The sequence below is a fragment of the Peromyscus leucopus genome, chromosome 12, assembly GCF_004664715.2.
Source record: "Peromyscus leucopus breed LL Stock chromosome 12, UCI_PerLeu_2.1, whole genome shotgun sequence".
NCBI classification, from domain to species: domain Eukaryota; kingdom Metazoa; phylum Chordata; class Mammalia; order Rodentia; family Cricetidae; genus Peromyscus; species Peromyscus leucopus.
Genome location: NC_051073.1, coordinates 79,945,668 through 79,960,952, shown reverse-complemented (window position 1 = coordinate 79,960,952; position 15,285 = coordinate 79,945,668). Strand labels below are relative to the sequence as shown.

Below are 15,285 nucleotides of genomic sequence, written 5' to 3'. Positions count from 1 at the left end.
CTGATTTTTTTGAGTTGATCTTGTATGTTTACAAGTTGATCTCTGCCACTTTACTGAAGGAGTTTATTAGCTGTAGGAGTTCCCTGGTAGAATTTTGTGGTCACTTATGTATACTATCATATCGTCTGTAAATAGTGAAAGTTTGACTTCTTCCTTTCCAATTTGTATCCCTTTGATCTCCTTTTGTTGTCTTATTGCTCTAGCTAGAACTTCTAGTACTGTATTGAATAAGTATGGAGAGAGCGGACAGCCTTGCCTTGTTCCTGATTTTAGTGGAATTGCTTTGAGTTTCTCTCTGTTTAATTTGATGATGGCTGTTGGCTTGCTGTAAATTGCCTTTATTATGTTTAGGAATGTTCCTTGTATTCCTGATCTCTCTCAGACCTTTATCATGAAGGGGTGTTGGATTTTGTCAAAGGCATTTTCAGCATCTAATGAGATGATCATGTAGTTTTTTTTCTTTCAGTTTGTTTATATGGTGTATTACATTGACAGATTTTTGTATGTTGAACCATCCTTGCATCCCTGGGATGAAACCTACTTGGTCATGGTGGATAATTTTTTTGATGTGTTTTTGGATTCAGTTTGCCAATATTTTGTTGAGTATTTTTGAATCAATGTTCATGAGGGAGATTGGTCTGTAATTCTCTTTCTTTGTTGCATCTTTGTGTGATTTGGGTTATCAGGGTAATTGTAGCCTCATAAAAAGAGTTTGGTAATGTTCCTTCTGTTTCTATTGTGTGGAACAATTTGAAGAGTATTGGAATTAGTTCTTTGAAAATCTGGTTAGAAATCTGCACTGAAACCATCTGGTCCTGAGCTTTTTTTTTGGTTGGGAGACTTTTGATGACTGTTTCTATTTCTTTAGGGGTTATTGGTCTATTTAAATAGTTTATCTGGTCTTGATTTAACTTTGGTATGTGCTATCTCTCCAGAAAATTGTTCATTTCTTTGAGATTTTCCAATTTTGTGGAGTACAGGTTTTTGAAGTATGATCTGATGATTCTCTGGATTTCCTCGTTGTCTGTTGTTATGTCTCCCTTTTCATTTCTGATTTCGTTAATTTGGGTGCTCTCTCTTTGCCTTTTGGTTAATTTGGCTAGGGGTTTGTCTATCTTGTTTTTCAAAGAACCAACCCTTTGTTTCATTGATTTTTTTTTTGTATTGTTCTCTTGGTTTCTAGTTCATTGATTTCAGCTCTCAATTTGATTATTTCCTGCCATCTATTTCTCCTGGGTGAGTTTGTTTCTTTTTGTTCTAGAGCTTTCAGTTGTGCTGTTAAGTCATTGGTATAAAGTTTCTCCATCTTCTTTATGTGTGCATTTAGAGCTATGTATTTTCCTCTTAGCACTGCTTTCATAGTGTCCCATAAGTTTGGGTATGTTGTACTTTCATTTTCATTGAATTCTTGGAAATCTTTAATTTCTTTCTTTATTTCTTCCTTACCCATTGGTGTTTCAGGTGGGCATTATTCAGTTTCCATGAGATTGTAGGCTTTCTATAATTTTTGTTGTTGTTGAAATCTAACTTTAAGGCATGGTGGTCCAATAAGATATAGGAGGTTATTCCAATGTTTTTGTAGCTGTTGAGATTTGCTTTGTGACCAAGCATGTGGTCAATTTTTGAGAAGGTTCCATGGGGTGCTGAGAAGAAGGTATATTCTTTTGTGTTAGAGTAGAAAGTTCTGTAGATATCTATTAAGTCCATTTGAGTCATAACATCTGTTAGGTCCTTTATTTCTTTGTTAAGTTTCAGTCTGGTAGATCTGTCTTTTGGTGAGAGTGGTGTGTTAAAATCTCCCACTACTAATGTGTGGGGTTTGATGTGCGATTTAAGCTATAGTAATGTTTCTTTTATGAATGTGGGTGCCTTTGTATTTGGGACATAAATGTTCAGAATCAAGACTTCATCTTGGTGGATTTTTCCTGTGATAAATAGGTAATGTCCTTCACGATCTCTTTCAATTGATTTTAGTTTGAAGTCTATTTTATTAGATACTAGGATAGCTACACCAGCTTGCTTCTTAGGTCCATTTGATTGGAAAGCCTTTTCCCAGCCCTTTACTCTGAGGTAGTGTCTGTCTTTGAAGTTAAGGTGTGTTTCTTGTATGCAGCAGAAGGATGGATCCTGTTTTCTTATCCATTCTGTTAGTCTGTGTCTTTTTTTTTTTTTTTTTTTTTGTTTTTCGAGACAGGGTTTCTCTGCGTAGCTTTGCGCCTTTCCTGGAGCTCACTTGGTAGCCCAGGCTGGCCTCGAACTCACAGAGATCCGCCTGGCTCTGCCTCCCGAGTGCTGGGATTAAAGGCGTGCGCCACCAACGCCCAGCTAGTCTGTGTCTTTTTATAGGTGAGCCTCCCTATCTTTATGACAGGGGGTTATTCTGTACTTTAGAGGCATCTGTGGAAGTTTCTTACCTTTGTACAGAAACTGGGATGCTTGTGTTCCTAAGAGAAGCTCCTTGAGAAAGGTATTCCTAGATCAAAGACCTGTCCAGTCTTCTAAGCATTCATGTACATTTCAAAGAAAAGAGGAATTATGTACAGTTTCAGATTTAATCCGTTCATTAATTAATTTAGAGACAGGGTCTCTCTATGTAGTCCTATCTGTCCTGGAGCTCACTATGTAGACCAGGCTCAAAGTGCTGATGGCTAGATAAATTGATGATGATTTTTCTCCCCCAGTAGTGTGCTAGCATCTTCCAGCACTGTGAAAGCTTTTAGGTTGGTGCCAGTTGGATTCCTCCGTGTTCTACAACTCACTTATGTGTGTCTTCGGCAGTAGGGTCTTTGTGTGTGTGTGTGTGTGTGTGTGTGTGTGTGTGTGTGTGTGTGTGTGTGTGTGCGCACAGAACCTGAGGAGGTCAGAGGAGGCATCAGATCCCCTGGAACTGGTACTACAGACTGTAGCTCAAATGTTAAAAGGTTTTTTAATAAAAAAAACATGGAGCCAGATATTGGGGTAAATGCTGAAAGATCAGAGAGACAAAGGAACAAGCCACTGCCACATCTCACCTCACCAAGTCCACGAATCCTCTGACTGAAATCCTCTGAGTCCTCACCTGAATGGCTCCAGCCAAAAAACCCTTAGTTCCTGTCTCCTCACGGCTTATATACATTTCTCTGCCCAGCCATGTCACTTCCTTCTTAGTGCTGGGATTAAAGGCATGTGACTCCCAAGTACTGGGATTAAAGGTGTGTGCCACCACTGCCTGGCTCTGTTTCTCTCCTAGACTGAGTCAATCTCATATAGTCCAGGGTGGCTTTGAACTCACAGAGATCCAGATGGCACAGAGATCCAGACAGATCTCTGCCTCCCGAGTGCTAGGATTAAAGGTGTATGCCACCTCTGCCTGACAGATGTTTAATCTAGTAGTTTGTTCTGCCCTCTGATCGTCAGGCAAATTTTATTAGGGTGCACAATATATCACCATATTTCCCCTTTTTTGTCTAAAATAATAAAAGAAAGTTATAACTAATATAAGAAAAACTGTATACAATAAGTACAAATAATAGATATAGTCAAGAATTACATTAACAGTCAGACGGTGGTGGCATGAGCCTTTAATCCCAGCACTCGGGAGGCAGAGGCAGGTGGATCTCTGTGAGTTGAGGCCAGCCTGGCCTACAGAGTGAGTTCCAGGACAGCCAGAACTGTTTCACAGAGAAACCCTGTCTCAAAAAAAAAAAGAAAGAAAGAAAGAAAAAGAAAAAGAAAGAAAAGAATTACATTAACAATGTCCAGTGCATAAACATTTGACAGATTCAGAGAAAATACTCCATTATTTATCCTATTTTAGTGAGTCCAAAATGTTGTACCTAACTCACTTTCTATTCTAACTTGTATTACCAACGGAAAACTATCTTTTGATGTCTTTCAAACTTATACACTTTACACCTCTTTAGTGAGTTTCTTTTCTAAATTTCTTAACAAGGAAAACTATAACTATCTAATCTTCAACTCCCCCAGAGACCTGAGAAGGAAATAATATTAACTGAGTAAACAGGAAATGCAAACAAGCAACTTCCAAAAAATGTGAGAAATGACAGAAACAGCTGGCTGCCTGGACAGTCACCCTAGGTTTCTCTGTAATGTTGGGGCATCCATCTTCATCCTACAGGCCTAGCTTATCTGACAGACTCATCTGTGAAGCAGGATTTTCTGAAGGGCTGTCATACTTTGTCTTGGCAAGGATCAGCAGTCCTTTCTTTTGTGTCCTGCTTGTCCATTTGTACAGCATACGGTCAGCAGTCGGGGCAAGGGCATTTTCTTGCTCGGTGGCTAACTTGCCACAAAGAAAGTAAACTCCATGTGCAGTCTCTTTGATGCCCATCATCTTCTCTGAAATAGATTGGTGCTGCCAGGAGCAGATGTGTCTCATTTTCATCTTAAAAAAATCTGTTATTAAAATATCTTAAATACCATATTCTACAGATCTCTGAAGGGTTTGAAGATGACCTATCTATCTAAAATATATCAATGTTTGACCTTGAAAACATACCTAACCTGACTACGAGTTTGATTGTAATAGGTGACTAACTACTAAACTGCATTTCTTTATTATCCTAAATAGTTGGTAATAATAACTTTCCAGGATTAGCAACTTGCATTACATTGTTAAATGAACTGTATAGGTATAATACCTTGAACAAGATTACAAGTATATGTACAGTATTTTCTAACAAAATCAATCTCAAATTTGTATCAATATACAAAATTTGTATACAATATACAAAAATCCAATCCAATATAAAATATTTAAAACTAGTAGTTGCTTTTTAAAAGTAGATTCAATAATCTACCTTTTTAATCTTATCATGTCCATATGATCCTTTTTTCTTTTCAGAATAGATTCAATAATCTACCCTTTTATCCTGCTATTTTTATATCTTTTTTTAGTAGATTCAGTAATCTACCTTTTTGCCTTATCATATCCACAGTCTCTCTTTTTTCTTTTCAGAGTGGATACAATAATGTATATTTTTATCCTATCATTTCTATATAATACCTTTCTGTATTAACAGACAGTTCTGAGCCACCACATGGGCACTGAGAAACCTAATTCAGGTCCTCTGCAAGAGCAATAAGTGCTCTTTACTACTGAGCTATTTCTCCAGCCTTGTGTTTTGTTAAAGACTTATTTTTATTATTTTTAAGTTTCTGTATGTGTGTGTATAGGTATGTGCAGCTGTCTGCAAAAGCCAGAGGAGTTGGATCCCCTGGAACCAGAGTTACAGCAGACTCAGGTCCTCTAATAGAGCAGTATGTGCTCTTAACTGCCAAGCCGTCCCTTCAACCCTTTGTGTTTTGTTTTTAAATCTTATTTTCTAGGTCCAGAAGCTGCTTTGCATGTGCCCAGTAGATTTCCATGGAATCTTCCAACTAGATGAAAGGCGGCGAGATGCAGTGATTGCCCTGGGCATTTTTCTCATTGAATCCGATCTTCAGGTAAGTCTTTACTAAGTTTATAATTCTTTAGTGTGAAGTGGGTGTAATGAAAATCTGCCTTGGTGTTGTGTCCATTTACCTAGTGGTATAGTCCTAGGAGTGTAGTTCCAACCTAATCAAGGCAGTAAGAGGAGGAATGGGACAGGGCAAACCGGACAGTGGCATGGAGCACCTAGGAACTTACCCAATTGTTTGTTCTTTTAGTTTGAGGCAGAATCTCTCTCCATAGCCTGGTGGTCCTGGGATTAACTGTGTAGCCCAGGCTGCCTCAAACTCACAGAGATCTGCCTGCCTCTGCCTCTCAGTACTGAGAATAAAGGCGTGTGTCACCATGCCGAGCCAAATTACAGATTCTTTAAAAATGTATTGTAAAATAAATAATAAAGGTTTTGAATTTTTTTTTAAATTTCGGAGTATAAGTAAGATAAAATTCTTTTGAGATATAATTGCATATTTTACAAAGTAGGCTTGCTTTTTAGTAGCAGGTAAAATGTTCATCAGTCATACAGTTTGTCATATGAGACCATTTTTATCAAAACTGAATCGAAATAAAATTTGAGTACATACTATTAGTATTCTGATAGGGATTAAAACCCAGCCTTCTTGCTACAATGCAAAATTGTGTACTGTTGTTTCACTTGTTTTAATAATTGCCAGTGCTAATTGAAGCAAATTAATTTTGAATTAATTAATTTAATTAATTAAAATTTGAATTCTAAGTTTAATTGTTCTGTTAGGAAAATAACATTATGTATTTGAATATTCATCTAAAACCATTAGCCTGTACTTCGTAGAAATTATATTCCAATAAGCACTATTTATTATTTATTTTGTTTTATGAAACAGAGTCTTCTGGCTTAGTTTGTTAGTACAGACTTGCCTAGAACTAGCTATGTAGACTAGGCTGGCCTTGAACATGGTAGGGTCCTCCTGCCTATTTCTCCACTGCTGAGATTTCAGGCATACTCATGCACCCTTTTATATTTTTCTGTTGGAAAGCCTTGCTGGCTGGTCGAGGTTGCAGTCTCTCATGGCCTGGCAGCTTTCCCCAAAAGTTCAGCAACATGGAAACTCCCTCCCTCCTCAGCAAAACTTCCTGCCTCTACCTGCCCTTATCTGGAGAATGTACCTGGGCCAAGAGGAATGGCCTTATCTGAAAGCTATTTCTAAGCCAGATGCCTGATTTATCTTTAACTTGACCCTTGGCACAGATTCCTGCTAGAAGAATGTGCTAGGACCCTACTGCCACATGCGGAGCCTTGTAATAGGAGCGTGCTACTTAATGCAAATTAGGGTTTGTCCCCAAGCTCCCCAATCCTTTATATTCTGGAATAAAGTTAAGCTGATTCACTGAAGTCTATCTCCCAGAGGTCTGTCTCTGTTGTACCCACAGCCATCCTAATCCTGTCCCTGATTCTGCTCCCTCCACCCTTGTGCGCCAGTGCAGCCAACGGTCCTGAGGAGAAGCAGAGCCACATTTTCACTGAGTATTTGACTTTTTTCACAGTATTTGTCCCCGAACGCTGGGCAGATGCTAGGCAAGCATTGTCCCATTCACCTGCACCCTCAGCCATTCTAGTTTCCTGTTTGCCATAAGTATAAAATGAGTTATAGAGAGCAGAAAGGATTTCTAAACTGCTGCTATTTAAATATGTATTACTTTAAAATACCTTTGACATATGTGCTGCTTGTAAATCCCAAACATACACCTGACTTTTCTAAGACCGGAAGGAAGAAATAAATACAAACTACCTTTCATGCAAATTGGGTTCCACATAAGGATTGATCAGGGGTCAGATGGTACATGACAACTTAGCTGAACTGCTGGTTCCACCTTTGGAGTTTTGGATACAGAGGGAACCCAGCGTGCTTTAATAGACCCAGAGAAGACCGAGGGATCATGTCTTTATCGTGGTTCACTTCCTGTTTGTATTGCATGACTCCGTCCAGGATGCATTGGCTGCCTTCATTTCTCTCCTGAGCTATCATCGCAACAGTTGTGTCCAGAATAGTGGAAGTGATTTATTTACTATGTACTACTAAAGCCTCTACGTTTTGTAGGGAGGAGCCTAGGCTCTTCTTCAGAAGGCAATACAGTGCAGCCCTTTGGAGTTTTAGAATCCTAGACAGTTTAGAATCCTAGCCACTGTCTTTTATCATTTACAGATGTTTTCCTTTGTTCTTATAAATCTTCATTTAGACCCAGCTTAGAATGATCACTGTCTCATTTCATTGGGCATCAAATGGAGAGGCTTGAAAGCTGAGTACCGCTCTAGGGTGGTGGTTCACATCTGTAATCGCAGCACTTGGGAGGTAGAGGCAAGGGAATCTCTCTTAGTTCAAGCATAGCCTGGTCTACATAGCAATCCAGGCTATCCAGTACTACACAGTGATACCTGTCCTTAAAGATAGATAGATAGGCAGACAGACAGACAGATAGATGATAGATAGATAGATAGATAGATAGATAGATAGATAGATAGATAGATAGAATAAAAGAAATGAAAGAAGTTTCTTTCATTGAAGTCCGATGCTCAGCTTTCAAGACTAAAAGGGAAAATAAGCACAGAATTTAACAGAAGGAGAAGGAAAACAAGGAATAAGAAGTGAAGAGTATCGAGTCCAGAAGTTCGTGCTGTGAGTGTCACTTTGACCCCAAGAACCTCAGTTTAGGATCCATGGGTGGCTTTGGGCGATCTGTAACCCTGCCATTGGAGGCAGTTAAGTGCTTGCTTGTGAATACCTTCTGGGGAGGGACTTCTAGAGGCCTTCCCCTCAGAGAAGTCCACTAGGCTGCACATCACACACAGTAGGGTGTGTTTGTGTCCTGTGGAACACTGTGACATCTTCTGGACTGTGATGTATAGAGATAGGGAGGGTGATACCATGGGGACTTCTGCTTTATGCTGTCCCTGAAGAATCTGAGCTGCTTAGATTTAGGTAGCTTAGTCTATGTGAAAAAGCCTACTAGTCACTTACTAAATAAAATTTTTTGTTTGTTTTTTAGCACAAAGACTGTGTTGTTCCTTATCTTCTTCGACTTCTCAGAGGTCTTCCAAAAGTATATTGGGTTGAAGAAAGCACAGCTCGGAAAGGCAGAGGTAATTTCATATGTTTATCCTGAATGCAGAAAATAAAATAAAAGAAAAGAAAAAGAAACAAAGAAACAAAAAGAAAAAAACAAGCAAACGTGGAAATTAGGCTGCTTCTGGCTGGTCCCACTAGGTGTGGAACAACTTCAGTGCCTGTAGCAGCGTGACTGACTGACTCACTGCTCTCCAGAACCCATGGTGAAGGGGAAGGAAGGATGCTCAGCCTATAGCTTTCCACTGCACTCTGCTGGAAATGAGTCAGTTCTTTTGAGACTTTCAGAAACTTCCATTCTTGTGTGTCATGGGTTACAGTTAGGTCATCCGCATTGTCCATCCCCAAACCAACCATTTTGCCCTTGGGCTTATATAAATTCATTCCTAGAGAAAGGTCAGTTCTCCACATGCTGCTGCTGCTATCCAAAGGGTGAATGGACATTGGGAACATAACTGTAATTGTTTACTAGAAATAGTTTTATTGAGTTTGTTGCTGTTAAGTTTCAGTTAAACTCCTACTTTAAAACATTATGCCGGGCATAATGGTGCACACCTTTAATTCCAGCAGAGGCAGGCAGATCTTTGAGTTTGAGACCAGCCTGGTCTACAGAGCTAGTTCTAGGACAACCAGAGGTACGGTGAGAAATCTTGTCTCAAAAAAAGAAAGAGGGGGTACTGGGGATGTCTTTCTGTATGCTGTGAATGTGTTGGTCTGGTTGATAAATAAAATGCTGATTGGCCAGTAGCCAGACAGGAAGTATAGTATAGGCGGGATAAGCAGAGAGGAGAAATCTGGGAAGTGGAAAGCTGAGTCAGGAGATGCTGCCAGCCACCTCCATGAGAAGCAAGATATAAAGTACTGGTAAGCTATAAGCCACATGGCAACTTATAGATTAATAGAAATGGGTTAATTTAAGAATATATATATATATAAATATATATAAAGAAGCCTGCCACGGCCATACAGTTTATAAGCAATATAAGTCTCTGTGTGTTTACTTGGGTCTGAGTGGCTGCGGGCCCAAGTGGGACTGGAGATATCTCCAGCAATGGGGGAAGGGGGCTGTAGAGATGGCTCAGAGGTTAAGAGCACTGGCTACTCTTCCAGAGGTCCTGAGTTCAATTCCAAGCAACACATGGTGGCTCCCAACCATTTATAATGAGATCTGGCGCCCTCTGGTATGCAGGTGTACATGCAGGCAGAACACTGTGTACATAATAAATAAATAACAAACAAAAAGAGGAAAGAAAGAAATGGAATGAATTCATATGCATTTCTTTTTTTAACTGGATTTTAAATGTTGAGGGCTAGGAGGTATCAGAGGGAGTCACAGCCTTTGTCCCACATGTCCCTGCTGCCCCCTTTACCTGCTCTCCTTCCTTCTTTGTGAAATAGTCCTGTAGACCCACCGCGCACCAAGTTTGTGTTCCCTACAACACTGATGTGTGTGTGTGTGTGTGTACTGATGCCCTGAAACTCCCAAGTCTGCTTGGAACACCTCCAGCATTTTAGGATTCCTGATCCATAAAACTGGTTTCTTTGGAATCTAGCTCTGTAGTGCTTTATATAAAACCTTTGGATGTATCATGGTGAGTTGGTATCTGTAATGAAGACGTTTTTTTCTCAATAGGTGATGCTGCCCTAGCTTGTTAAGGGGACTCACTCTGCTAAAGCCAATTAATTTGCTGCTGTCACAAACATCCCACCTGTTTCTGTACACCTCCTGATCCGTGGATTTCAGCCCTTTTGGTTACCCACCATGCCTAGAACTGACTCCTTAAATTATGAGTGTTTCCACAATTCAAAGGGCCATAATTAGCAGAAGTCTATATCTACAACTGTTACCTAATAACTGAAGCCATTGGTGTTCTTCCCCGACCCCCCCACCCCCGGACAGGGTTTCTCTGTGTAGCTTTGGCACCTTTCCTGGAACTCTGTAGTTCGAACTGGGATTAAAGGCGTGCGCCACCACCTCCAGGCTTGGTGTTCTTTTTTAAAGTTTTTTTGTTTTTAATTATCTATGTATGACTGTGTCTGTGTGGGTATGTAAAGGGAGTGCAGTGCCCTCAGAGTCCACAAGAGGGTGTCAGGTCTCCTGGAGCGGTTGTGAGCCTGGTGGATGCTTAGCTGCAAACTTGGGTCCTCAGCAAAGGCAGGCTGCGCTCTTACCACTGAGTCATCTCCTCCTCCCCTAAGTTCCTCAGGTAGCTGCTCTAATGTGCACACATATACATATAATTTAGGGCTAATAAATAAAACTTCTAAACAAAAATCACTTTTATATATATTCATGTTAGAATGAAAGTTTTGACATATTTGAAATAATGTTAAAAATATATAAATTTATAGAATTTGTGTGTGAACTGGGGACTGAACCCAGGGCCTCGTGCATGCTTAAATATGTGCTCCACCACTGTGTGTGTGTGTGTGTGTGTGTGTGTGTGTGTGTGTGTGTGTGTGTGTGTTGATAGGCGGGCTCTCACCATCCTGGAACTCAACAAGTAGACCAGGCTGGCTGGCTAGCAAGCCCTAGGGATCCTTCTGTCCCTTGCCTCTGCCTAGCTGGCACTGAGACTGCAAGTGTGTGCCGCCATGCCTGACTTTTCATGTGGTTGCTAGGGATCAAACTTAGGTCCTCATGCTTGGCACAGTACTTAGTGACCCATGTCCCAAGCTGTTCCCCTTCCCCTTTTTTTTGAAAGGCAGTAGAACTTAGGCTGCTAAATCTAGAGTAGTGGTTCCCAAAGTGGGCGGTCTAAATTGTAATAAACGCCAAAGTGATTTTGATGCACACACAACTTTCAGAGCTACCTGAGTGGCATTTTAAAATTTGAATAATCTTCTGCCATATACTGTATACTGCCATATACTAAGAATATCCATGAAAATTGGGTACTTTTTGGGGGGGTTTTATTTTTGTTTTTCGAGACAGGGTTTCTCTGTGTAGCAGCCCTGCTGTCCTGGAACTCGCTCTTATAGACCAAGCTGGCCTCCAACGCAGATATCTGCCTGCTCTGCCTCCTTGTACTGGAAGTAAAAGTGTATGCCACCACTGCCTGACTTAGAAAAAGCGGGTACTCATGTCTCTGTCTGATTCAGTATTAGGATTGATCACATGATTCATGACCATCATGCTTGGAGCAGCAGTGGCAGTTCTAACATTTGAAGGTATACTCAACAGAAAGGCTGCATACATGTAGCTTTTGGTGCTTTAGATGAGGTACTCTTTCTACCTTAGTTGCTGTGAAGAATTCCCCTGCTGTTAGGCTGTTTGAGAAGGACTTAAAAGTCCAGGCCTGGGGTGCGTGGTTCAGTAGTCCAGAGTGCAGTCCCAAGCTCTGAAACTCTGCTGCCATCTCCAGCACAACATGCACACATGCTCTGTCTGTCTGTCTCACATGCACACATGCTGTGTCTGTCTGTCTCACATGCACACATGCTGTGTCTGTCTGTCTCACATGCATGCATGCTGTCTGTCTGTCTCACATGCACGCATGCTCTGTCTGTCTCATTCTGGTAAAATGATATGAACATGTATTTGACGGTTAGTGTTCACATGCTGTTGCTTATACTCCATTTAGATCTACTTCTTGGGTTGAAGATATAGCTCACTTGTTAGAATGCTTTCCTCCAGTGTGCTTGAGGCCCTGGGTTTGGTCTCCAGCACCACATGAATGAGGCATGGAACTAAGAATCCATTACCAGTAATCCCATTACCAAATTTGTAATCCCAATACTTAGGAGGTAGAGGCAGGAAGACCTTAAGTTCAAGGTTGGGCCAGGGAGGTGGCCACACAAGCCCAATGTCCTGAGTTCAGACGGTAGAATCAGTGTGAAAGCTGGATTTGGTCAGTCGGGTCCCAGAGATCTCAGCACTTCTACAGCAAGGCGGAAGCTGGAGACGGGATCCTGTGAAGCTTGCAGGCCAGCTCAGCTGGAATACACAGCACAACATGATAGAAAAGAACGTAAGCAAGCTGAAAGGTAAAGACCCCCACCTGAGATCATCTCCCAACCTCCACACAGATGCCGTGGCACATGCAGCCTCACACACACCACAAAACACAAGAGTTCAAGGTCATGTTCAGTTACCATGAGTTCAGTCCCTGGGGCCCACATGACAGAAGGAAAGAGCTGACTGCACTTGTCCCCTGACCTCCACACACATGCTATCACTCACTTATGTGTGTATGTGTGTGTGTCTCTCTCTCTCATACACCATACACAAAGTAAGTGTAATTAAAAACAACTAAAAATTAACCGGGCAATGGTGGCACACGCCTTTAATCCCAGCACTTGGGAGGCAGAGGCAGGCAGATCTCTGTGAGTTTGAGGCCAGCCTGGTCTACAGAGTGAGTTTTAGGACAGCCAGAGCTACACAGAAAAACCCTGTCTTGAAAAACCAAAAAACAAACAAACAAATACCCACAACTAAAAATTAATGCAGAAGTCTGTGATGATGGATAGGAGAGAAGCTCGGCAGACCAAGCCTTGCCTACTTTTAGCTCTTTTTTTGTTGTGTTTTTGTTTTGTTTTGCTTTTTGTTTTTGTTTGTTTGTTTTGTTTTTTGTTTTTGTTTTTTTTGGGGGGGGTGTTTCAAGACAGGGTTTCTCTGTAGCTTTGGAGCCTGTCCTGGACTAGCTCTGTAGACCAGGCTGGCCTCGAACTCACAGAGATCCACCTACCTCTGCCTCCCGAGTGCTGAGATTACAGGCGTGCGCCACCACTGCCCGGCCTTTTGTTGTGTTTTTGTTTTGGAGTTGGGGTCTCGTGTGTCCCCACCAGGCCTCAAATTCCCTATGTGGTGAGAATAACTTTGAGCTTCTGATTTTCTTGTCTGCTGCCTAAATGTTGAGGTTCCAGGCTTGAGCCGCCACCTCTGCTTTCTTACCTCATTGAAGCGGGTCCTTTGACAGGCTGTGTGAGGAAAGGAGCATGCTGAGCCAGGTGTCCGGGTTTGACCTGTCCGGGCCTTGTGTCTTCCAGGTAACCTCCCAGTTGCGGAGAGCTTTAGCTTCTGTCTGGTCACTTTGCTGTCTGATGTGGCTTACAGGGACCCCTCCCTGAGGGATGAGGTAAGTGTCTGATGACAGTGGTGCTTGGATGTTAGTTGACCAGAACCCCAGAGCCGGGCGGCGGTGGCAACGCCTTTAATCCCAGCACCCGGGAGGCAGAGCCAGCCTCATCTACAGAGCGAGATCCAGGACAAGTTCCAAAACTACACAGAGAAAGCCTGTCTCAAAAAACCCAAAAAGAAAGAAGAAAGAGAGAGAGAGAAGCATGATTGGGTTATGTTGATTTTATTTGGTACTATTTGTGTGTGCTGTTACACACGTGTATATACATGCAGAGGCCAGAGAAGGATGTCAGGTATTTCCCTCTTGAGCTCTTCAAGAATGGACTTGGATATGCTAATAGGCACCACAGGTAGCCATATGTCCCTTCTACCAGAGGTAAAGGAAATGACTCCTTTTGGAAGATGGGAACCAATTCCACCAGTTCTTAAGAAATGCTAGCTTTTATCTAACCTCCAGAAATCCTCCTATAGTCCAATTTATGCTCATTTCTGGATATTTGGACTGGCTGAGACCTAACACTACCCAGACTTCTGCTTGAATGAATTAGCAAACTCATTAAGCTCTTAGTAGTAGTAGTATAGCTCACTTCTTTGTGGACTACATTTTATCTCCCCTTGAGGAGCCTGCTTAGCCTTTATTCTGGTTAGAGGTCTAGAGGCAACTGTAGGTGGGCCCTGAGGGACATCAGTGTTGCCTTGCCTTGCCTGGCATTTCCTTCAGAGAAAGTCACTGCTGGTTTAGCAGACACTGAAGGATTAATTTCCTCAGTCAAAGCTGGAAAAGGCAATATTTCAGGGGTTGGGGGTGGGAGTATATCTGCTGAGGGTGGAGAGACTTCTTCCTCGGGTGAGATAAACCCTTGAGAGTCGGAGGGTTCAAGTTCTCAGTTTCAATAGGGTTCTCCTATACATCTCCATTCCAAGATACAGGGTCCTATTCTTTTCTAGTCAATGCCCTTCCTTTAACTTCCAGCACCTTCTGAGGCTGGGACTTTAATTTAGTTGTAATTATGCCAACCTTATCATGAGGGCTTCAGTGTGATTTTCCATAGAGCATCTTGAGCTCTGTGGCTGCTGGAGAGAAGATTCTCTTCCAGGGCATGCTTAGAAACCTTTATACTGTTAAATGCACAGCTGGAGCTGGTCAATTTTATCACTGCATTCATTGTTGTCCTTCACTATTCTGAGATGCTAGAAGTTGGTTAATTTTACCTCAAAGCTTCTTTTCCTTTGCCAATTTATCCAGAGATGCTAGAAGCAACCAGTTGGTTTCAGTTTCCTTATTTTCCCACAAACTGTCCAAAGTTTTATATACTGAGTCACCAAGTCCATTGCCTCTCACAGTTGGTGAATCAGGATAATCAGATGCATTTGTCTCCTTCAGTTTGTAATATAATTCACATCATAGGCTTTCAATACTCCAAGCTTCTAGGAAAGACTTCAGTAACTATAGGTGGCAGCAAATTGGAATGCCTATTCCAGATGCTTAAGAAATCCATCCTTATACTTTTGTTGTTCTAGAACCACTCCTGGTATCAAAGTCTGTATTAGGGTTCTCTAAAGTGGTGGTTCTGGACCTGTGGGTTATGACCCCCTTGGGTGTAGAATGACCTTTCACAGGGGTCACCTAAGACCATGAGGAAACACAGATATTTATATTACAATTCATAACAGTA

At 41.5% G+C, this 15,285-nt stretch overlaps 1 protein-coding gene across 1 annotated transcript; it reads left to right on the top strand.

The window, feature by feature from the left end:
- Nucleotides 1-5,160: 5,160 nt before the first annotated feature.
- On the top strand, nucleotides 5,161-13,731 carry LOC119086125 (phosphatidylinositol 4-kinase alpha-like). Its single transcript, XM_037209949.1, has 3 exons — nucleotides 5,161-5,445; nucleotides 8,453-8,546; nucleotides 13,519-13,731. Exons 1-3 carry the CDS (start codon nucleotides 5,347-5,349, stop codon nucleotides 13,617-13,619), a joined length of 294 nt encoding a protein of 97 aa, XP_037065844.1. The 5' UTR covers nucleotides 5,161-5,346; the 3' UTR covers nucleotides 13,620-13,731.
- The last annotated feature ends 1,554 nt before the right edge of the window (nucleotides 13,732-15,285 follow it).

What these genes read in the sequence shown, in the direction of transcription:
- LOC119086125 (XM_037209949.1), top strand. Translation starts at nt 5,347, where the DNA reads ATGTGCCCAGTAGATTTCCATGGAATCTTCCAACTAGATGAAAGGCGG. An exon ending in TCATTGAATCCGATCTTCAG is followed by an intron (nt 5,446 to 8,452) that starts GTAAGTCTTTAC and finishes TTTGTTTTTTAG; the next exon opens with CACAAAGACTGTGTTGTTCC. An exon ending in CACAGCTCGGAAAGGCAGAG is followed by an intron (nt 8,547 to 13,518) that starts GTAATTTCATAT and finishes TGTGTCTTCCAG; the next exon opens with GTAACCTCCCAGTTGCGGAG.